The sequence below is a fragment of the Macaca mulatta genome, chromosome 14, assembly GCF_049350105.2.
Source record: "Macaca mulatta isolate MMU2019108-1 chromosome 14, T2T-MMU8v2.0, whole genome shotgun sequence".
In the NCBI taxonomy this organism is placed as follows: domain Eukaryota; kingdom Metazoa; phylum Chordata; class Mammalia; order Primates; family Cercopithecidae; genus Macaca; species Macaca mulatta.
The window spans coordinates 19,794,929-19,815,894 of NC_133419.1; the positions used below are offsets into that span (position 1 = coordinate 19,794,929).

A 20,966-nucleotide genomic window follows, 5' to 3' on the forward strand; every position below is an offset into this window, starting at 1 on the left:
GTGCATGGCTGTTCTTAGTTGGTGGAGCGATTTGTCTGGTTAATTTTGATAACAAACGAGACTTTGAAATGCTAACTAGTAGATAGAGACCGACTTTCACCATGTTGGCCAGGCTAGTCTCGAACTTCTGACCTCAAGTGATCCGCCCGTCTCAGCCTCCCAACGTGCTGAGATTACAGGCATGAGCCTTTGTGCCTGGCCCCTCCCTCTATTTTATAGACATGGAAACAGAGGCATGGGGGAAGTTAAGTGACTTTGGATACACTCTGTATCTCAAATGTGGTGGAAACATAGCCTTGCCTCACAGGGTTAGGACTAAAAATGAGGTGAAGGATGTAAAGAGGCTAGCTCAGGCCCAGCACATATTAGGCACTCAAGAAGGGCAGGTCCTCCCTCCTTCTGGCATAGGGGAATGAAAGATGAGGTGGGGCAGGGACTCAAGGTACAGTGACCTGGGGAGGCAGCAGGGCTGGAATCACTGGCTGGCTGGAAAATCAGATAACCCTTCTGTGGCTACAGAGCAAGGTGTGTGGGTGCCAGACTCCTGGCCTGGTAGAAATGACAGCTGGCCTTACCCCCAGCCCACAGGCACCCTCCACCTGCCTGAGAATCCTCTGAGAATGAATCCTCTCCTCCTCCCCAGCCAGCCAGTACCTGGACAGAAAGCTGACAGGCAGTGGAGGGTGTAGAAATAAACAATGACCAGGTGGGGCACGGTGGCTTACGCCTGTAATTCCAGCACTTTGGGAGACCAAGGCGGGTGGATCGCCTGAGGTCAGGAGTTCGAGACCAGCCTGGCCAACATGGTGAAACTCCGTCTGCTAAAAATACAGAAAAAGTTAGCTAGGTGTGGTGGTGCATGCCTGTAATCCCAGCTACTTGGGAGGCTGAAGCAGGAGAATTACTTGAACCTGGGAGGCAGAGGTTACAGTGAGCTGAGATCATACCACTGCACTCCAGATCATACCACTGGGTGTCAGAGTGAGATTCCATCTCAAAAAAAAAAAAAAAAAAAAAAGAAAAAGAAAAGAAAAAGAAATAAACAATGACCACACAAGTAAGACCACACAGAGGCTTTTTATTCAGAGCCATAGCAAGGGAGTCGGCCACCACTACAACATGAGACAGAGTCTTGCACTTTTGTCTGGGCTGGAGTGTAGTTGCATGATCTCATACTACATATATTTGGCAAACACTCAGAGTCAGACAGAGTGAGAAAGATTTGCAGTGAGAAAAAGGGAAGGCTTGGGTGTGCCCTCACTGGAGGCTGTTGGCATGGGGGTGCTAGAGGCAGCTAACTAGAAGCCCAACATCCTACGTGATTGATTGGTCCTGAGTTGGATGTGGTGGTTGTACTGTTGGGGAGGGTGTCGGGGGACATAAGGAAACTGGCAGTCACTGGCAATCATTGACCAAGTCCTGATCCTTCTGGGCCAATTGCTGCAGAAGTGGTGGTTTGGCTTCCAGGGCTGATCATGATGGAGGTTGTAGGGCAGAGTTCTATTATCATATACGGTTTGACCATTGTCTGTTTGTATATTTGGTCTCTCGGTGTGCAGAGAGGGAGGCCTTTCCATGTGATTTGGGGCATGTCGCTAACCTCTCTGTGCCACGGTTTCCTTACCTGTGAATGGCATATTAATAGTACCTGTTTCAGATGTGAATATATCTCAAGTTCTTAGAATAGCACTTGGCATGTGGCAAGTATCCAACACAATATTAGTTATTATTTAAAAAATTATGGGCGTGCATGGTGTGGTTCACACCTGTGTAATCCCAGCACTTTGGGAGGCAGAGACAGAAGGATTGCTTAAGGCCAGGAGTTCGAGACCAGCCTGAGCAACACAGTAAGATCTCATCTCTTCAAAAAATAAAAAAATTAGCTGGGCATAATGGCAGGCACCTGTAGTCCCAGTAACTCAGGAAGCTAAGGCAGGAGGATTGCTTGAGCCCAGGAGTTCAAGGTTACAGTGAGCTATGATTGTGCCCCTGCACTCTAGCCTGGGTGGCAGAGCAATTTTTTTTTTTTTTTTTTTTTTTCTGAGGCAGAGTCTTGCACTTTTGTCTGGGCTAGAATGTAGTTACGTCATCTCAGCTCACTGCAACCTCCACCTCCTGGGTTCAAGCGATTCTTCTGCCTCAGTCTCCTGAGTAGCTGAGATTATAGGCACCCACCACCATGCCTGGCTAATTTTTTGTATTTTTAGAAGAGACAGGGTTTCACTATGTTGGCCAGGCTGGTCTCAAACTCCCGACCTTGTGATCTGCCCGCCTTGGCCTCCCAAAGTGCTAGGATTACAGGCATGAGCCACCACACCAGGCTGACAGAGCAATTCTAAAAAAGTATTAGTATTATTACACTCAGTGGAAAGGGCACTGGCCTGGGAGGAGGGCTCTGGGTAGCTCTGGTCCTGGTTCTGCCCCATCACACTGTGACCTCAGGCTTCTTGAGGCTCCTCTGAGTCTCAGCCTTGTCAGCAGAGCAGGGGGCTGGGCTCTGACTTCCAAACTGGTTCCCAGCTCTAATGTTGTCAATTCCCCACTGGGTGTGTAGTGACAGCCCTGCCATCGCCCCTCCCTCCCCCACACCCACACTCCCTCTGTGCTCCCAGCACACCTGGATGGGCAGCTGCAGCACAGCAGGCTCTACTGTCCTCATTTCAGCTGGTTTCAGGTCCTAAATTTAGTCCTTTCACAGAAGCCACAGTGTGTGGGAGGAGGGCTCCGAGTAGGTCTGGTCCCGGTTCTGCCCATCACACTGTGCCTGTGCGTGAGGGCTGTATGCGGTGGGGGCAGCTTTTCCACCCATGTGGTATACTCCAAAGCGAATCAGGCAGGAGGCCAGGAGAGCTGAGCACTGCATCCGATTTTGTCATCATTGCACCTGTTGTGGGACAATCAAAGACTGGAGAGACTGAAAAGAAGGTTCAGGAGAGTTTATTAAGGTGATCACCAGCCCAGCTGGACGTATGTCCAGAAAGTCTGAGCCACGAACAAAGGGCTTTTCCTACTTTTAAACATCTTAAGGCGGGGACTATGTGAGGCTGGAAGCGAGTTACAAAAGCAAGAAACAAAGGCAGCATTACGACATTTCTTACATCTTGAGAGAAACAAGTCTTGCAATCTAAACTTAGCGGTCTTGTGACCCTGCAAGCCGTGCAGGAACTCGCTGGCCTGTAATAAACTTTGAGGAATGTGGAGTTGGGGAGTATAGATAAGGTCCACTGTCCACAGAGAGAAGACAGGCTGTTAATATTCCCTTTTAACTTGAGTGTAAGCGGGGAGGGGTCACATTTTGCAGCAACTTTAAGAGGATTTTAAAATTTCTGTTACTACTACTATTAGGTTATGGTTGATTTCATTAATTCCTTCTTCACACTGGGTGAGTCCTTTGACCCTTTAGGGCCTCAGTTTTTCATCTGGCAACTAATTTTTTTTGTTTTTTGTTTTTTGTTTTTGAGACAGAGTCTTGTTCTGTCACCCAGGCTGGAGTGCAGTGGTGCAATCTCAGCTCAGTGCAACCTCTCGCCTCCCAGGAGATTCTCCTGCCTCAGCCTCCTGAGTAGCTGGGATTATAGGCATGCACCACCAGGCCCAGCTAAGTTTTGCATTTTTTGTAGGGATGGGGTCTTGCCATGTTGCTCAGGCTGGTGTCTAACTCCTGATCTCAAGTGATCTGCCCACCTCCGTCTCCCAAAGTGCTGGGATTACAGGCGTGAGACACCATGCTAGGCCTGGCAATTAAATTTTATATATGTTGATGCCTTAAGCCATCATGTTATCTCTCTCTCTCTTTTTTTTTTTGGAGACAGAGTCTCACTTTGTCGCCAGGTTGGAGTGCAGTGATGTGATCTCGGCTCACTGCAACCTCCACCCCCTGGGTTCAAGGGATTCTCCTGCCTCAGCCTCCTGAGTAGCTGGGATTACAGGCACACACCACCATGCCCAGCTAATTTTTGTATTTTTAGTAGAGACGGGGTTTCACCATGTTGGTCAGGATGGTCTCAATCTCTTAACCTTGTGATTCACCCGCCTCAGCCTCCCAAAGTGCTGGGATTACAGGTGTGAGCCACTGTGCCCAACCCATATTATCTCTTAAAGTAGAACAACTTTCCTTTCTTTCAGACGAGGAAAAGAATCAGAGAGAGGTTAAGTGAGTTGGCTAAGCCCACACAACTAGCACATGGTTTGAATCTAGATCTTTAGACCCTAAGACCTAGTCTTTTTTTACCTTTAGATAATTTCACCTTTACTTCCATTATGGGATTATGATGATGATAATATGAAAATAATAAATTTTATACTAGGGAAGCAACATGGTTTTACAGTTGAGAGCCAGACTGCCTAGGTTTGATTTCTAGTTTTGGTACTTATTAGCTGTGTGACCTCAGGCAAATTATTTAACCTCTCTGTGCCTCAGTTCTTATCTGTGAGATGGAAGATAATAATTGTATCCACATAGGGTTGTTATGAGGATTAAGTGAATTAATATTTGCGAAACACTTTCAACCACGCCTGACATCCAGTAAAGTTTATTTAAATGTTTGCTTAATTTAAAAAATAGCTCCCTTGCCAATCAGCATGTGACCTTAAGCAAGAAGAAAGTGTTTGCGATTAGGATCAGGAGACTCATGGTCTACTTTGGGCACAGCCACTACTTTGCTCTGTGGCTTCAGAAACTTTCTTTAACATTTTGTGCCTTAGTTTCCTCAACCGCAAAGTAAGGAGCTTGGGCAAGTTCAGTGATGAGCAGCATTTTATGAACAAAGATCAAGTCAGAAAAAAAAAATCAAAACTTTTTTGGCTACATTAATTTTACCCATTAGAGTCCGTTGCGGGGAATATTCCAGTGTAGTGGGTGCAGCCTCAGCTACTGTCCCAGCATGCTGTGGGGCCCCCCAGCAATGGTCTGGGTGACCTATGTGTCCTTGCTTGGGGGTGAGGGTGTCTGACCTAATCACATCCTCCTCCCAGGAAGTGGAGAGTCGGATCTGAATGTTAGACTGGGACGCATTAACAGGTGCTCTGGCTGGAAGGCTGTAAACTCCTGCTGCTGATGGCTACAGAATTCTGGTTCCTGCCCTTTTTGAGAGTTAGCTTTTCTGATCTTGAAATTCCATAAGAAACCCCAGTTTCCTTCAAACAACCCCTGCCCCATTTACTTAGGCTAATGTATCAGTTATCTATTGCTGTGTAATAAATGACTCCAAAATTTAGAGGATCAAAACAACAATTTACTATTTCTCTAGAATCTGTGGGTGGACTAGGTAGTTCTTTTGCTGGTTTGACCTAGGGGCACTTGTGTGGCTGTGTTCATCCAGTGGGGTTGAGAGCAGGCGCTGTTGACTGCGGTGCCTCGATTCTCCTCCATGTGGCCTTTACATACGACTCGCTTAGGCTTCCTGATAGTATGGTGGTCTCAGGACTGCGAGGGGAGAGGCACAAGCTTCCACTTCACTTAAGGCCTGGCCTCCGAAGCCCCAGCATGTTACTTTTTCTGTATTCTATTGGTTAGAGTAAGTTACACAATCAGCCCTGACTTAAAGATTCAACAGAACCCACCTCTTGCCAGTATGTGCGTATGGGGCTGGAAGGAACGGAAAGTGACCAGGTGTGCATGCAACTACTGTGACTAGTTTCAGTTGATTTCTTAGTTGCAGGCAAAAGAAATTTAACTAGTTTATCCTATCATTTATGAACTCCCACCTTCCATACTCTGATCTCATCTCTTAGCATCTCTCGGCCACCCTGGCCTTGCCTTTCCTTACTCATGCTGGCCATACTCCCATCCCAGGGCCTTTGCACGTGCTGATCCCTCTTCCGGGCATGTTCTGACCCCAGATCTTCTTCTGAGTGCTCCTTTGCCACATTTTGATCTTTACTCACATCTTTATGTGGAGAGGTCTTCTCCGACCCTCTGATCTAAAGTCATCCCCCTGACACCATCAGTCCCTTAACTAGGCCTTATCTTCTTTGTGGCATTTGCTATGTATTATTTATATTCTGTCTTTTTGTTGACTGTTGTTCTTCTCTCACTAACCTCTAAGAATGTAGGAACTGTGGTCTGTCTCAATCTCTGAGGTATGCCTGGCATATGGTAAGTACTCAAAAAATATTTACCGAAAAAAATGAATTTTAATGCTTTTTAGATACAACAATAACAATATTCAAAAAGTCATGATTAGAGGCAGCTTAATCAAAGTCATAGATGATTCCATGAAGGGAGGCAGGCTCATATTTAGGCTGGATAATCTGTGATCTTGATCCTTTCTGATTCTGAGAGTCCATGACTCTAAGTGAGAAAGTGCTAGGAAAATTTAAAGGCATAGTATAAACCTCTAGCTATTACTATTGAGAGGGCACACTGGGAGTTCTGTGAAGAACTGGGCTTAAACTTTCATTATACATTCAGATCTAATGTGGTTCCTGGCTGAGTTATATGAAATAACACAGACATGTCCCATTTGTTTTTCCTACATATCATGGGCTACAGAGGGGCTGCTATCAATGCCCAGCCATAAGAAAGATTATGCTATGGTCTGAATGCTTCTGTTCCCCTAAAATAAATATGTTGAAACCTAAGCTCCACTGCAATAGTATCGAGAGATGGGACCTTTAGAGTGATTAAATCATGAGGGTGGAGCCCCCATGAATAAGATTAGTGCCCTTATAAAAGAGACCAGAGCTAACTTGTTTGCTCTTCTGCCATGTGAGGATGCAGCAACAAGACACTATCTATGAAGCAGAGAATGAGCCCTATCAGACAATGAGTCTGCTGGCATCTTGATCTTGGACCTCCCAGCCTCCAGAAATGTGAGCGATAAATTTCTATTGTCTATAAATTATGCAGCCACCACCCTAGTCTAAGCTACCATTGTTTCTCTCCTGGCCACACTGTAACCTCTTGACTGGTCACCCTACTTGTGCCCTCACCACCCTTGCCTTTGGTGTCTATTCATTCTCCTCACAAAGGCTAGAGAGATCTTTGTAAATTATAAATCAAATCAGGGCACTCCCAGTGACTGCCCATGGCACTGGGGAATAAATCTAAACCCCTTGCTGTGGTGCTCAATCTGGTACTCCCTGCCTGAGCCCAGGCCTCTAACCCCTCTTTCCATTCTTCCCCATGGTGAGTGGAATCAAAAGGAAACAGCATTTTGAAGGAATGTCAGAAAGCTGTCAAATTTATCTCTACCTCCTTTCCTATTTCTGGGATTTGTCCTCCCCTGTGAGGTTGGACCCCAGTGGAAACAGTCAATTAGCTTCCTCAAGTCTGCTCCTGCTACCCTGGCCTTCTCTCTGGTCCTTGACCACCTTCAACTCTTTTCCTCCTGCAGGACCTGTGCACAAGCTGTGACCTCTGCCTGGAATGCCCTTTCTTCACTCTTCCTATGGCTGGCTCCCTCCCACCATTTGGGCCTGAGGTTAAATGTTATGCTCAGAGAGGCCTGTGAATATTCCATCTGGAGAAGGTTCCCCCAGATCATCTACATTTTGCCTTTTTGTTTTATTCCTTCACTGTCCTTATCACACATGCATTTATTTGATTGTTTATTTGCTTTTAGTGTCTTGTCCACTGCTTCTCCCCTAGTGCTTGGGCATAGTTAGCACTCAATGAGGAGACTGTTGTTTGTTGATGTGCACAGTAACAGTAGCTCGCTATGGTCCCGTACTATGCTGTGCACTCTACATGCTTCATTCACAATCATTTTGTGTGGCAGGATGGGCAAGGATTATCCCCATACCTCGGGTAGGAAAAGTGAGGCCCAGAAAGGTTAGGAGACTTGCCTTAGGCTATGTAGTTTCTGAGAAGTGGAACCCAGGTCTCCTGACCCCTGATCAGGTGCTCTTCAAAAGCAGAAGTGAAAGGGCGACGCAGGAGAGTCGTGTGGTAGGTCACTGTTCCTAAATTCTCCATGTCTTTTATTGTTTTTTGCTCTGTCACCCAGGCTGGAGTGCAGTGGCATGATCTCGGCTCACTGCAACCTCAGCCTTCCATGCTCAAGCGATTCTCGTGCCTCAGCCTCTCAAGTAGCTAGGATTACAGGTGGGAGCCACCACGCCCAGCTAATTTTTTTTGTAGCTCTGGGGGTCTCACTGTTGCCCAGGCTGGTCTCAAACTCCTGGCTCAAGCAATCTGCCTGCATCGGCCTCCCAAAGTGCTGGGATTATACGCGTGAGCTACCACACTTGGCCTACTCTTTTTTTTAATTGGGCAGCTCAGCATCTACATCCTGCCTTCTGAAAGGGACAAGAGAGAAGGGGAGACAGTCTGGGATCTGGCCAGGGGTGGGTGGGGGAAGCAGCACTCTTCTTTCTTGCCAGAGAAACATCATTCCTGGAGGTGGTCTTGGCCCCTTTAAATACCACAGAGATGAGCTGCGGGGCGGTGCTGACAGGGGAACCTGGCTGGGATGCTGGCCAGCTGGCTCAGGCTAACCCTGGGCTTCATTTGCATGAGAATTGGGGCCTACGGCACTGTGTGGATCCAAACCCATCTACCTACACTGTGTGTCTTTGTATGTGTGTGTGGAGTCCTGCACAGTGGGTGAGGGCTGTTCAATTGTGTCCTAAGAGTTGGGCCCTCTCTGAACTATTTTAACTCATGAATTTGTTTACGTTTGAGAAGCCAGAAGTCACGCATCCTTTTGTCTGCATTTAAGCATTTTTGGTGAAAAGTTGAAATTTAGATCTTTCTCTTTTTTTTTTTTATTTTCAATTTTTTTTAGAGGCAGGGTCTGTTCTGTCACTCACGCAGGGGTGTAGTGGTGCAATGAACTACAGCCTCCACCTCCTGGGCTCAAGTGATCCTCCTGTTTCAGCCTCCCTAGTAGCTGGGACTACAGGCAGACGCCACCATGCCCAGCTAATTTTTAAATTTTTTGTAGCAGCAGAGTCTTGCTTTGTTGCCCAGGCTGGTGTTGAACTCCTGGGCTCAAGCGATCCTCCTGTCTGGGCCTCCCAAAAGTGCTGGGATTACAGGCATGAGCGGCCATGCCCAGTTTAGATTTCCCTCAAAAAAGTGCAAATAGCATTAAGAAAATAGTCCCAATTTTCTGAGTGTACAAAGGGAGCAGAAATGATCATGTCCATTCTGTTTTAGGGACCTGGCAATGGCGTAGCAATCAATCCGATCATGTCCAGATTGACCACTGCATTCAAGGTCTTCACCCCACATCCCACCCTGCCTTTCTGGTTTCCTCTCCAGTTCCAACCCCCGCTCTCACCGCTCCCACTTGTGCTCTTTCCTGAGCTTAACCTTCTCCCTGCTTTTCCTCCAAATCTCCTCTTTGAGGCCTCTGCTCACTCAGTAAGCCTGTTCCAATATCCTGGCCCTTGTGAGGACCTGGCTGACTCCCCAGACTTGGTCTGTCCACCTTCTGCTTGCTCATGGCAATATATTCAGATCTCCAACGTGGCTTCTGTTATGGGGCTGGCATACATGTTTACGTGCGAGCCCCTGGAAGCAGATCTGGGTCTTCATATTAATATAACTGCTATAGTGTGGATGTTTATCACCAAACCTCATGTTGAAATTTGATCTTAATGTTGGAGGTGAGGGCCTAATGGGAGGGTCACAGGGGCAGATGCCACATGAATAATCTATATTATTCATGAATCAATAATATATCAATTATTATATACTATAGAAATTATATATTAATATATCAATAATCATTAATATATTATATTAATACATTAACTATTATGTATTAATATCACTAATATACTATTTTATTACTAATACATTAACCATACAATATTAATATTAACAATATTAATTATTAAATATTATTAATATAGATTAATAATCACTTGTCAATTTTTTTTTTTTTTGAGATGGAGTCTCACTCTGTCACCCGGTTTGGAGTGCAGTGGCGCAATCTCGGCTCACTGCAAGCTCCACCTCCCGGGTTCATGCCATTCTCCTGCCTCAGCCTTCTGAGCAGCTGGGACCATAGGCGCCCGACACCACGCCCAGCTAATTTTTTGTATATTTTAGTAGAGACGGGGTTTCACCGTGGTAGCCAGGATGATCTCGATCTCCTGACCTTGTGATCCGCCTGCCTCGGCCTCCCAAAGTGCTGGGATTACAGGTGTGAGCCACCGCACTCGATTTGTTAATATTCTTAATATAAATTTATTATTATTAAGATTATAATATAGATTAATTCTTAAGATTATAATATAATTATTCTTTTCTATAGTAATATCCTCCCTGAGTGGGTGGTGAGTTCTTACTTTGTTAGCCTCATGAGAACTAGTTGTTAAAAAGAGCCTGGCAGCCAGCGTGGTAGCTCACGCCTGAAATTTCAGCACTTTGGGAGGCTGAGGTAGGAGGATCGCTGGAGACCAGGAGTTCAAAGCCAGACCGGGAAACATAAAAAGACCCTGTCTTTACCAAAAATAAAAACAGAAAAAATCCACCCGGAGCATAGTGTGCACGTCTGTAGTCCTAGCTACTTGGAGGCTGAAGTGGGAGGATTGCTGATTGTGCCACTGCACTCCAGCCTGGGCGACACAGTGAGACCCTGCCTTTAAAAAAGAAAAGAGCCGGGGCATCTCCTCTTTCCTCTGTCTTGCTTCCCTGCCTTAACATGGGATCCCTGCACAGCTGGCTCTCCCAGAGTGAAAGCAGCCTGAGGCTTTCACCAGATGCCCAACCTTGAACTTTTCCCAACATCAGAATCATCAGTCAAATAAGCCTTTTTTTTTTTGGAGACGGAGTCTCACTTTGTCACCCAGGCTGGAGTGCAATGGCGCGATCTCGGCTCACTGCAACCTCCGCCTCCCAGGTTTAAGCCATTCTCTTACCTCAGCCTCCCAAGTAGCTGGGATTACAGGTGTGTGCCACCACGCCTGGCTGATATTTGTATTTTTCTTAGAGACAGGGTTTCACTATGTTGGCCAGGCTGGTCTCGAATTCCTAACCTCGTGATCCTTCTGCCTTGGCCTCCCAAAGTGCTGGGATTAGAGGCTAGAGTCACCATGCCCGACCAATAAGTCTTTTTTAATTTATAAATTACCCAGCCACAGATATTCCCTTATAGCAACACTAAGTGGACGAAGACAACCTACCACAGTGCCTGGCATATAACAGGTGCTCAGAAAAGTGCTGGGTAGGCTAGATACGGCGGCTCATGCTCTAATTCCCGTACTTTGGGAGGCCAAGGTGGGTGGATCACCTGAGGTCAGGAGTTTGAGACCAGCCTGGTCCACATGGCGAAACCCTGTCTCTACTAAAAATACAAAAAATTAGCCAGGAGGCCGGGCGCGGTGGCTCAAGCCTGTAATCCCAGCACTTTGGGAGGCCGAGACAGGCGGATCACGAGGTCAGGAGATCGAGACCATCCTGGCTAACACGGTGAAACCCCGTCTCTACTACAAAATACAAAAAAACTAGCCGGGCGAGGTGGCGGGCGCCTGTAGTCCCAGCTACTCGGGAGGCTGAGGCAGGAGAATGGCATAAACCTGGGAGACAGAGCTTGCAGTGAGCTGAGATCCGGCCACTGTACTCCAGCCTGGGTGACAGAGCGAGACTCCGTCTCAAAAAAAAAATAAAATAAAAATAAAAAAATAAAAAAATTAGCCAGGTGTGTTGGCAGACACCTGTAATCCCAGCTACTTGGGAGAGTGAGGCAGGAGACTCGCTTGAACCCAGGAGATGGAGGTTGCAGTCAGCCAAGACTGTGCCATTGCCCAGCCTGGGTGACACAGCAAGACTGTTTAACAACAACAAAAAAGTGCTGGGTATTGGACTCAGAATGCTGGGGTAGAGTTAGGTACCAAGCTCTGAAGGCACGGACCTCTGAATCCTCCTCCTGCCTCTTCCTTCCTGTGGCCCTCTCTGAGCCTCAGTGTCCTCATCTGTAAAAAAAAAAAAAGAGATCAGTGACAGCTCCCACCTCAGGGGCCATGGGGAGTTATGAAGATGAACTTCACAACTTCACAAGGGTGGATGTACAACACTCAGCACAGCCTATGGCCCCCAACAAGCACCCAGTAAATGACAATGACAACTAATAGGAAACTTGAAGTCTGGTCACCTACCTTCCAGGAAGGAGCCTGGTATCCTTAGAAAGAACCAGCTCCTACAAAGGCTGCCTGCTAGTGGGTGGGCTTGGCGAAGGCAGGGATGAGCCTTCCTTCCCGACCAATCCCCAGCTCCCCACCACTTCAGGGCCCTGTTCACAAACCTCCAGCCCAGCTGCCTCTGACAGGTCCCCGGCTCCCCTCCACCCCCCGGCCCTGTTTATAAATGCTCTCCAGCCCTGCTGCCTCTTCCCTCAGGCCACACACACAGGATCTTACTGATTCTTTATTGAATCACAAACAACTCAGGGCGTCAGGCCCCAGCAGCTGCATTAGAACCCCCCTGGGATTGTGAGGGGACTGGAGCGGGACCCGGGAGAAGATCCACTCTCCCCAGCTTTTCACTGTAGGGACTAAAAACCTCAGAAATCACCCTAAGAGAAAGGACGTACCAAATGCCCACCAGAAGGGCCGGGGAGTGAAAGCCACCCCGAGGGCAGGAGGGTGCGGTGAAGGGTGCTATGGTCCCAACATTTGTGTGTATCCCTCCCTCCCCCTGCAGATTCACGTTGGGATTCTCACCCCCAACGTGACGGTATTAGGAGGTGGGGCCTTCGGAGCTGATTGGGTCACGGGGGCGGAGCCCTCATGAACGGGGTTAGAGTCCTTATAAAAGAGGCAGGAGGGAGCTTGCTTGTTTGTGCTTCTACCATTGAGGATACAGCAAGAAGGCACCATCTATGGAATGGGAAACAGACCTCAGCGGAGTCTGAATCTGCTGGCCCCTTGATCTTGGACGTCCCAGCCCCCAGGACTGTGAGCAGTAAGTTTCTGTTGTTTGTAAGCCACCTGGCCTACAGCATCTTGATATAGGAGCTCGCTGGACTAAGAGTTGGGCCAAGTAGGCCCTGTCAGCCGCAACCTCAGGGGAGAATGTAAAGGCTGGTGTCTTACCATCACAAGGCAAGAGGCTCAGAACAAGCTGTAACACCTCCCTTGCAGAGATCTAGGGGCGCCAGACACAGCTGGGGTGGAAGGCTGTTAGTCTGGACCCTTGCTCCATCAGTCCCACCAGGGGAGGAAGGCTGTGGGGGAGGCAGAACTGGGAGAAGAGAGAAGCAGCTCCCTGGCTCTGATTTCAGAAGGCTGTTACCTAAGCCAGGTGCTGGGAGACCAGAGGGGCAGGTGCCACTCAGGGCCAGAGGAGCCACGCAGGACAATGTGGTGTTAGGGACTGGGGGAGGATGTTAATGGCCCTGCTTAACCTCTAAGAGAAGCATGGTTCCCTCGTGTTCAAAAGCTGGACGTACAGGGTGCAGGTGGTGGGCACTTTCTCACAATCCACCCCATTCCCGGGCCACTGCCCAGCAGCCCCTGGGGATCTGCTGGTCTCAGAGGGAACTCGATCATTTCCTCCCTCAGTCCAGCCCACACGTTCCTCCGAAGGAAGGCTGGTTTGTGGGCCCAGGGTGAGGCTGCCTGCCCACCGCAGATGGAAGGTTTCCCAACCCTCTCCAGGTGGCTGTGGTGGGGCCATCTCCCCTGAGTACAGTGAGCCTTCGTGGCTTTGCCATTGCTGTCCCTTCAAGGTTGTTGCTTGTCCCTGTCCTCAGAGTGATGTGGAGGCAGACAGGCCCTGGAGGCGGAAGGAAGGGGTTCAACTCTCACTAGGGTACTCCCTCGGGAAGGTCAAAAACTCAGAAATACGAGAGGGTAGAGACGGGTTTGGCAACTTTCTGGTATTACTTATAAACACTGGTTCCTTCAACTTTCTGATACTACTTGTAAACACTGGTTCCTTCTCAGACCCCACCGTATTTTGATTGGGTCTGTAAGTAGTGCCCAGTCCATACCACAGCACCCTTCTGGGGTCCAGGAGACCGCCTTCACTGCTGTACAGGTCCCGGGGCCAGGCCATCCAGGGTGCCTGTGGCGCTCACACCCCCATGGCACTCTTCTCGCCCTCTTTGGGGCTGGGCTCCTCCGGAATCTTCTTCATCTCCCAGCCTCTGACCCAGGTGTAGGCAGAGGAGCCGCCCAGCACCATCATGTTGCTTGTCCACCAGAGGAAGCTCTTGGCCTCCTCGTAGTAGAGCACGGCCAGCACTGTCTGGGCACAGGCCTTGGCCGTGCCCGACACATTGTGGGTCAGGGGACTGGTGAACTTGATCTGCAGTCCTGTCACATAGCCGATGGCGAAGCCAAACAGGCCGCCCAGCGTCATCATCCCCCAGAAGTGGGCACTGCCCAGCTGGGCAAAGTCACGCAGGGCCTGAAGCTCCCCGAGCAGCACGAGCAGGGGCAGGAAGAGGACGCAGGCGTTGACGTTGTTGTAGAAGGTCAGGCGCCAGATGCTGCCGTCCACCGCCGGGAGCACCTTCTTGGTGTAGATGGCGTTGAGCGAGACACAGAGGCTGGCCAGCACGCCAAAGACAGTGCCCGCCCACGACAGGGTGCCTTCTGCCTCCTCCTGGTCCACACCAAGCCAGAAGCCCCCTGCAGTAGGGAGAGGAGGAGTGGGGGAAGGGTGGGGAAGAGGGATGAGGATGAGGAGGAAGAAGGACAGAGGATCAGACACCAAAGTTCATAGACTGAGTACTGCGGCCCTCCCCACTCCTCCCTAGGCCTCCCTCCAATAAGCACAGCCAGAGTCTCTACTGCAGGCAAGGCACTCTACATGGACTATGGGAGCGGCCCAGGGCAAGAAAACCTCCTCTGGCAGCTTATCTGCTAGCAGAGAAGAAAGACAGGAAAACAAATCGCTTCCCAGTTACTTCTTTAATTACAATTGTAAGAATTGTAATGAGGTCCATAAAGCAGTACAAGGTGCTGTGAGAGTCTGTAAGTGGGCGACTGAGCTGGCCTGCGGCATCTGAAAATAACATTTGAACTGAGTTCTGAAAGATGAGTGCCACTTAGTGGTTAATGCGATTTAAGGTGACCCTGGGTAAATGATTTTCAGTGTCTAAGTCTTGGCTGCTTCTTGCATGGAATGGGAGCCTATGATGTCATCACGGGGAGCATTAAGTTAGAATCTCTTGTGTCATTTGTGGCAGTGACTGAGACTCTCATCTTGTGTCACCTCCTGCTCAAAGAGCTTCCATGGCTCCCCACTTCTGCCATCGGGACTATACTCCTTGGCATGGCAGGCGGGGGTACCTGAACCTTTGCCAGCCCTTCCTCTGTCCTGTGGTTGCCCCAGCCTCTCTGCTCGTCTCCCTGCTTCTCACCCTGGGCCTCAGTGTCCTTGTTCATGTCCTGTGCCAGAAACACCCTCCTCCTTTCTGGGGGATTCTATGCATCTGTCAAGGTCAAAGTTGGCCTCTCTGGGGGAATCTTTTCCTGATAGCCCCAGAACCTGGACTCTTACTGCCTCGCTTTCCTTCAAAGCCCCTTGCCTGCTCTGGGCTGCTGGGCCCCTGCCCATGGTGACAGCCTGGTCTTTTCAGCCAGATCCCATGCTCCTAGAAGGCAGGGGCTGAACGATGCACGTTATACTTCCTGCCACAGCATCTGGCAACATGGGGCAGTGGGGAAAGCTTTGGGGACAGATTTAGCTTCCAATCAGGCTCTCTGCAACTTAGAAGCTGAGTGGCCCGGGAGAAGTTACTTAACCTCTCTGAGCTCTCTGGGTCACCTCCCTGTCCACTCCAGTCAATCTACTCTCCACCTTGCAACCGGAATGATCATCCTGAAGTCTAGATCAGCCCAGGCCGTGCCCTGGCATGAAGCCCCTCTGTGGCTCTCCGCTGCCTTCGGGAGAAATTCGACTCACTCACCACAGCTCTCAGGACCTGCACCACGTGGAGTCAGCCTGACTGGGCAGCCTCGTGTCTGGTGAGTCTCGCTGTGGTCCAGCCATGAAGAAGTGCACATGCTCTTCCTTCTGTCTAGAACGTTCTGTCCCTACTTCTTCCTCTAAACCCAGGTTCTAAACTTCCTCCAGAAGGCCTGCTTAGACTGCCCTGTCCCTGGGTCCCCTCCCTCGCCCAGAGCTCCCACAGCCCCTTTTATGCATGCCCCATCACAGCCCTTACCATGCTAGTGTAACTGTCACCACCATGCCCTCCGGGAGTGTAGGAGCTGAGGTTACCTTTTCCAAACTTGTATCCCCAAAGCCTGGCACGGTGCCTGGCATGTGTTTAGCCACCAATTACTAGTTGTGGAATGAATGAATGAAAGTTGTTATGGAGGTGGTTGTATTAAAGGAGACAGGATATCTCCTACATCATAGGCACTCAACACGCAGCACTTTTCTCTTTTTCTCTTTATTTTTTGAGACAGAGTCTCGCTCTGTTACCCAGGCTAGAGTACAGTGGTATGATCTTGGCTCACTGCAACCTCTGCCTCCTGGGTTCAAGTGATTCTCATGCCTCAGCCTCTTGAGTAGATGGGATTACAGGGATGCGCCACCATGCCTGGCTAATTTTTGTATTTTTAGTAGAGAAGGGGTTTCACCATGTTGGCCAGGCTGGTCTCGAACTCCTGACCTCAGGTGATCCACCCGCCTCAGCCTCCCCAAGTGCTGGGATTACAGGCATGAGCCACCATGCCCAGCCCAACCACAGAGCCTGACCCTCCTCTTTCTTGACATAACCTTTGCACAAGAGGTACCCATAGACCTGCTGGGAGCAGGGTGAGGGGGGCAGAGAACTGCACCACCTACTCACCTGCTTGGCTAGAGCACCCACAGCCCTCCTGGTGGTTACCTTCTGAGTTCAGAAGCAACTGCAACCTCAATGTTCTAGAGTGACTCTCACCCAGAAAGAACTTTTTTTTTTTTTTTTTTTTTTTTGAGACAGAGTCTCACTCTGTTGCCCAGGCTAGAGTGCAGTGGCCGGATCTCGGCTCACTGCAAGCTCTGCCTCCCAGGTTTACGTCATTCTCCTGCCTCAGCCTCCCGAGTAGCTGGGACTACAGGTGCCTGCTACATCGCCTGGCTGGTTTTTTTTTTTTGTATTTTTTAGTAGAGACGGGGTTTCACCATGTTAGCCAGGATGGTCTCGATCTCCTGACCTCGTGATCCGCCTGCCTGGGCCTCCTTTTTTTTTTTTTTTTTGAGACTGAGTCTCGCTCTGTTGCCCAGGCTGGAGTGCAGTGGTGCGCTCTTGGCTCAATGCAACTTCTGCCTCCCGGGTTCAAGCAATTATCCTGCCTCAGCCTCCCGAGTAGCTGGGATTATAGGCACATGCCACCATGCCTGGCTAATTTTTTTGTATTTTTAGTAGAGACAGGTTTCACCATGTTGGCCAGGCTGGTCTCGAACTCCTGACCTCAGGTGATCTACCTGCCTCGGCCTCCCAAAGTGCTGGGATTATAGGCATGAGCCACTGTGCCCGGCCCAGAAGGAGCTTTGAAAGGTATTTTGTGACATGGGGGGCTAGGAGGGGAGGCCTAGAGTAGTTGCCTGAGACTTGTCTTCCCCCACAAGGAGGAAGAAAGAGGAAACACTGCAGATAGGAGGCCAGGACCTGGGTCAGCAGAGAGCACCCACCTCCCCGGCCCCTGTCCCAGTCAGGCAGGCCAGTGAATGTACCATTCTCAGAACCTCACCGTTGGTTACTTGGATGACCTTTGGGATTTGGGCCCAGTTACCCTAGTGTCTTCACCTTCCTGCAAGCAAATTCTCCAACTAGGAGCCTCCACCCCTGAGTCCATTCCTGGCAGGGTCAGCAAGAATGAAGTAGAGAGCCCTGGGGCATCTGAGGAGCACACAGAGGAGGGGAGGTACACCTGTTCCCCTGAGGGGGAAGTGGAAGCAGGTCGGGAGAGTTCTGGCAAGCAGGAGTCTTGCAGCTTCCCCCACTCTAACCATGACCTTCTCCCCTCTCCCCTCTTGGACCTAGACCCAGCAGCCCTAGATCCAGCAGTTGCCCAACAAGGGGAAACATTTTCTAGGACAGGTGGCATGGATGGGTCCCTTCCCCCACCAACTGGTGCATCTAGCCTGGGACTCTGAGCCACCAGCAAAGAATGTGATATGTAGGCCAGATAAGATAAACTTTATAGCACCAGGAAAAACCTGCATAGGTTCAAATGAGGATTCCATTCCTAGATGACACAGCCCTGGGAAGACTCGGAGCGAATGGGATGCTGGAGGCTCTCTAACCCAGCATGGGGCCCAGAAAAATATGGGCCCATCTAACCTGTGCTGTCCCATACCATAGCCCTCAGCCACATGTGGCTACTGAGCCCTTGAAATGTGGCTAGAAAATCAGATTGTAACACCTGCAAATGAGGAAATGAATGTTTAACATTTCACTGAATTTTAATTTAAATAAGTGGCCAATGGCTACTGTATTGAATACTGCAGTTCTAACCTCCAAGAAGAGCAGAGAGGATAGAAGCATTGCCTGGGAGTCTGGCCAATCTGGGTTTGCATCCCAGCCTGGCTGCTTGCTAGCTGTGTGGCCGTGGGCAAGTAATGTAACATCTCTGAGCCTCAGTTTCCTTGTTTGTATAGAGATGACCACTGGTAGTGATGCCACAACCCAGGGATCTCTGGGAGAACAAAGGAGATGCTATATGTGAAATAATCAGCCTAATTTCCCTGTCAATAATTATTATTTTCTGAGGATCAAGTCCGGGAAGACAGCTGAGGCCTCTTAAAGCGTATCGCTTGCTACTGTCTCAGGCGCTATCCTGAGCTGGCAGAGAGTGATGGTATATTTCTTAAAAGACGTATTGTCCTCTACTAAGAGCACTGGATGGGAAATCAGGACACCTGAGCTCTTGAGAAACAATAAAGTACAGTGGTCGGGCATGTGAACTGCGAAGCCAGATTGCTTGAGTTCAGATTCCAGCTCTGCCACTTATTAGCCGGGTGATCTTGGACAAGTTACTTAACTTCTCTGTGCCTTGGTTTTTCCATCTGTAAAATGTGGATTATAATCCCATCTTGTTATGAGGATTAACTGAGTTAATATGGCTAAGATCTATGTGCCTGGCACATTTTAATCACTCAACAAACGTCAGTTGCTTTTGCTGCTGTTGCTATTATTATTATTACTATTGTTCTTGCCCTGGCTGGGCTCCTAACTTGCTGGGTGGCCTTTAGTAAGTTACTTGCTCTCTCTGTGCCCCCAGGCTTTCTCCTATGACTGCTGCACCAAAGGAGCTGGGACAGATGAAGTCCTAGGATGCCTAGAAGGGTTGTTCTTCAGGATTTCAGTCCCCATGACCACCCTATCCCGCGTGGCCCCAGCTGCCACTCACCGATGATGATGCCGCAGGTGAGCAGGGCATAGAAGGAGGTGGTCTGCTTAAGCAGCAGGTAGGAGAGCAGCACGTTGAAGACGGTGGTGAGCGAGCGGCCCACATTGTAGAAGGCCACACCGACGTACTTGAGGCAGAGGTTATTGAAGGTGATCATGCCGATGAAGACCACTGACAGAGGCAGGACACTGCGGGCCACCCTGAGGTCCAGGCGCAAGCTGGGGAAGTCCACGGCACCAGGGCAGCAGGCGGCCAGAGCGCTGAGGCCCTTGCACAGCAGCGTGGTCACCAGGCACTGGTAGAAGGTGACGAAGATGGGGGTGTCCAGCTGCAGGGAGGGGCTGTCCAGCAGGTACTTATTAAGGAACACCATGGAGATGGAGGTGACCCAGTAGAGGGAGACCACCAGCGCAATCTGCAATGCCCGCAGCAGAAAGGGCTTCTCCTCGTTGGCCTCTGCCTCTGTAGAGGGGTCTGAGGCCCCGGTCAGCGCCATGTGCAGGATCCTGGACCGCTTCAGAGGGGCCCTGTTCATGGTAGCACAGGAGCTGGGTCACCCCGCGGCCAGAACTCTGATTCCCTGGAGTCCAGGGCAGTGAGCTCACTTGTGCTCTCCGCAAGCCGCAGCCCTGATTGTCACATGGGGGTTGGCCTAAAGGCCTCCCCAGTGTCCTCATGGATAGAGAAGTTCTGCTTTGGGGTGAGCCCAGTAGTGCCGCTCCACAACCTGCTCCCACCCCAAGGGGGCTCCTGAGACAAGACACAGGGCAAGGGGGAGGGATAGGCTAAGGCGGTGAGGCCAGGGTAGAGAAGACCTGTGAGGGGAGAAGAGGCTGGGGCCTAACAGGGAGGGGTCGCAGAGAGAAGGGAGGGGAGAGGAATGGCAGGGCGGGGCAGGAGGCGGTACGCGGGGCGAAGGTGCAGGAAAAGGACGCCGGGCAGAGTTGGAAGAGCTGCCGAGAGGGCAGCATGGGCAGCTGTGGGAGGGAGGGGTGGGCAGGGGGAGGGAGGCGTTAAGGGAGCTGCCGCAGGCCGGCGCAGCTGGAGGGAGGGCTACGGAGGGGTCAGAGGGGCTCGGGACTTGGGGCTGACGGACGCGGGAGGGGGCTGGGCCGGCGCCCACGTCTCGCTGCCTTCCCGGGCTCTGTCGCCGGCTCAGCCCAGGAGCCTCCGGACAGCCGAGGCCTACTCCCCGCGAGGCGGGCCCGGGACTCACTTCCTGGCACGCCCCCACGTGGCCTTAAAGGGCCCGCACGCCCCGCCTTGCCCTTAAAGCGACAGCCCCAGAGAGGCGGCGTTCGCCAGTCCCCAGCCCCGCCCCTGCGATCCGCTGCCCGCTGCTGGCGGGGGGACCTCGGCGGCCACAGGTTTTTCTGTGTGCTTGAGCCTCGCCCTGCTTCCTGCAAGGGCTGCATCACCCTCACCTGCCCACCCTCATCTCCGTCTGCCCCGGAGCCTCCGTCCCCCGACTCGGCTTGGCTCGGCTCGCAGGTCCACCTCCCGGAACCCCGACCCAGGACCCGGGCGGCGCTCCATCAGCCTGGACTCCTCCACCTCCAGAGCCCCGCGTTGCAGCTCCACGTCCCTCTGCCAACCCGACTTATTCTTCCACAACGATGTTGTGGTCCCCTCCTTTCCCCCCCATTTTCACCTCCCCCAGGCCCTCTCCCAAGCCCGAGACTCCCGGCAGCGCTCCCAGAGGCCGGAGGCCACGCCGC

General features: G+C 50.6%; 1 protein-coding gene across 15 annotated transcripts in view; it reads right to left on the minus strand.

The window, feature by feature from the left end:
- SLC35C1 (solute carrier family 35 member C1) overlaps window positions 1–20,966 on the minus strand; it is a 37,010-nt gene that overhangs the window by 15,292 nt on the left and 752 nt on the right. For 3 of the 15 annotated variants that reach the window (XM_077960989.1, XM_015114236.3, XM_015114234.3), the window contains exons 2-3: window positions 19,249–19,775; window positions 12,307–14,529 (exon numbers count right to left, since the gene is read on the minus strand). In XM_077960989.1, the coding sequence (XP_077817115.1) occupies window positions 13,970–14,529; window positions 19,249–19,744 (1,056 nt within the window). In that variant the 5' untranslated portion in view covers window positions 19,745–19,775 and the 3' untranslated portion in view covers window positions 12,307–13,969. 15 annotated transcript variants of the gene reach the window in all.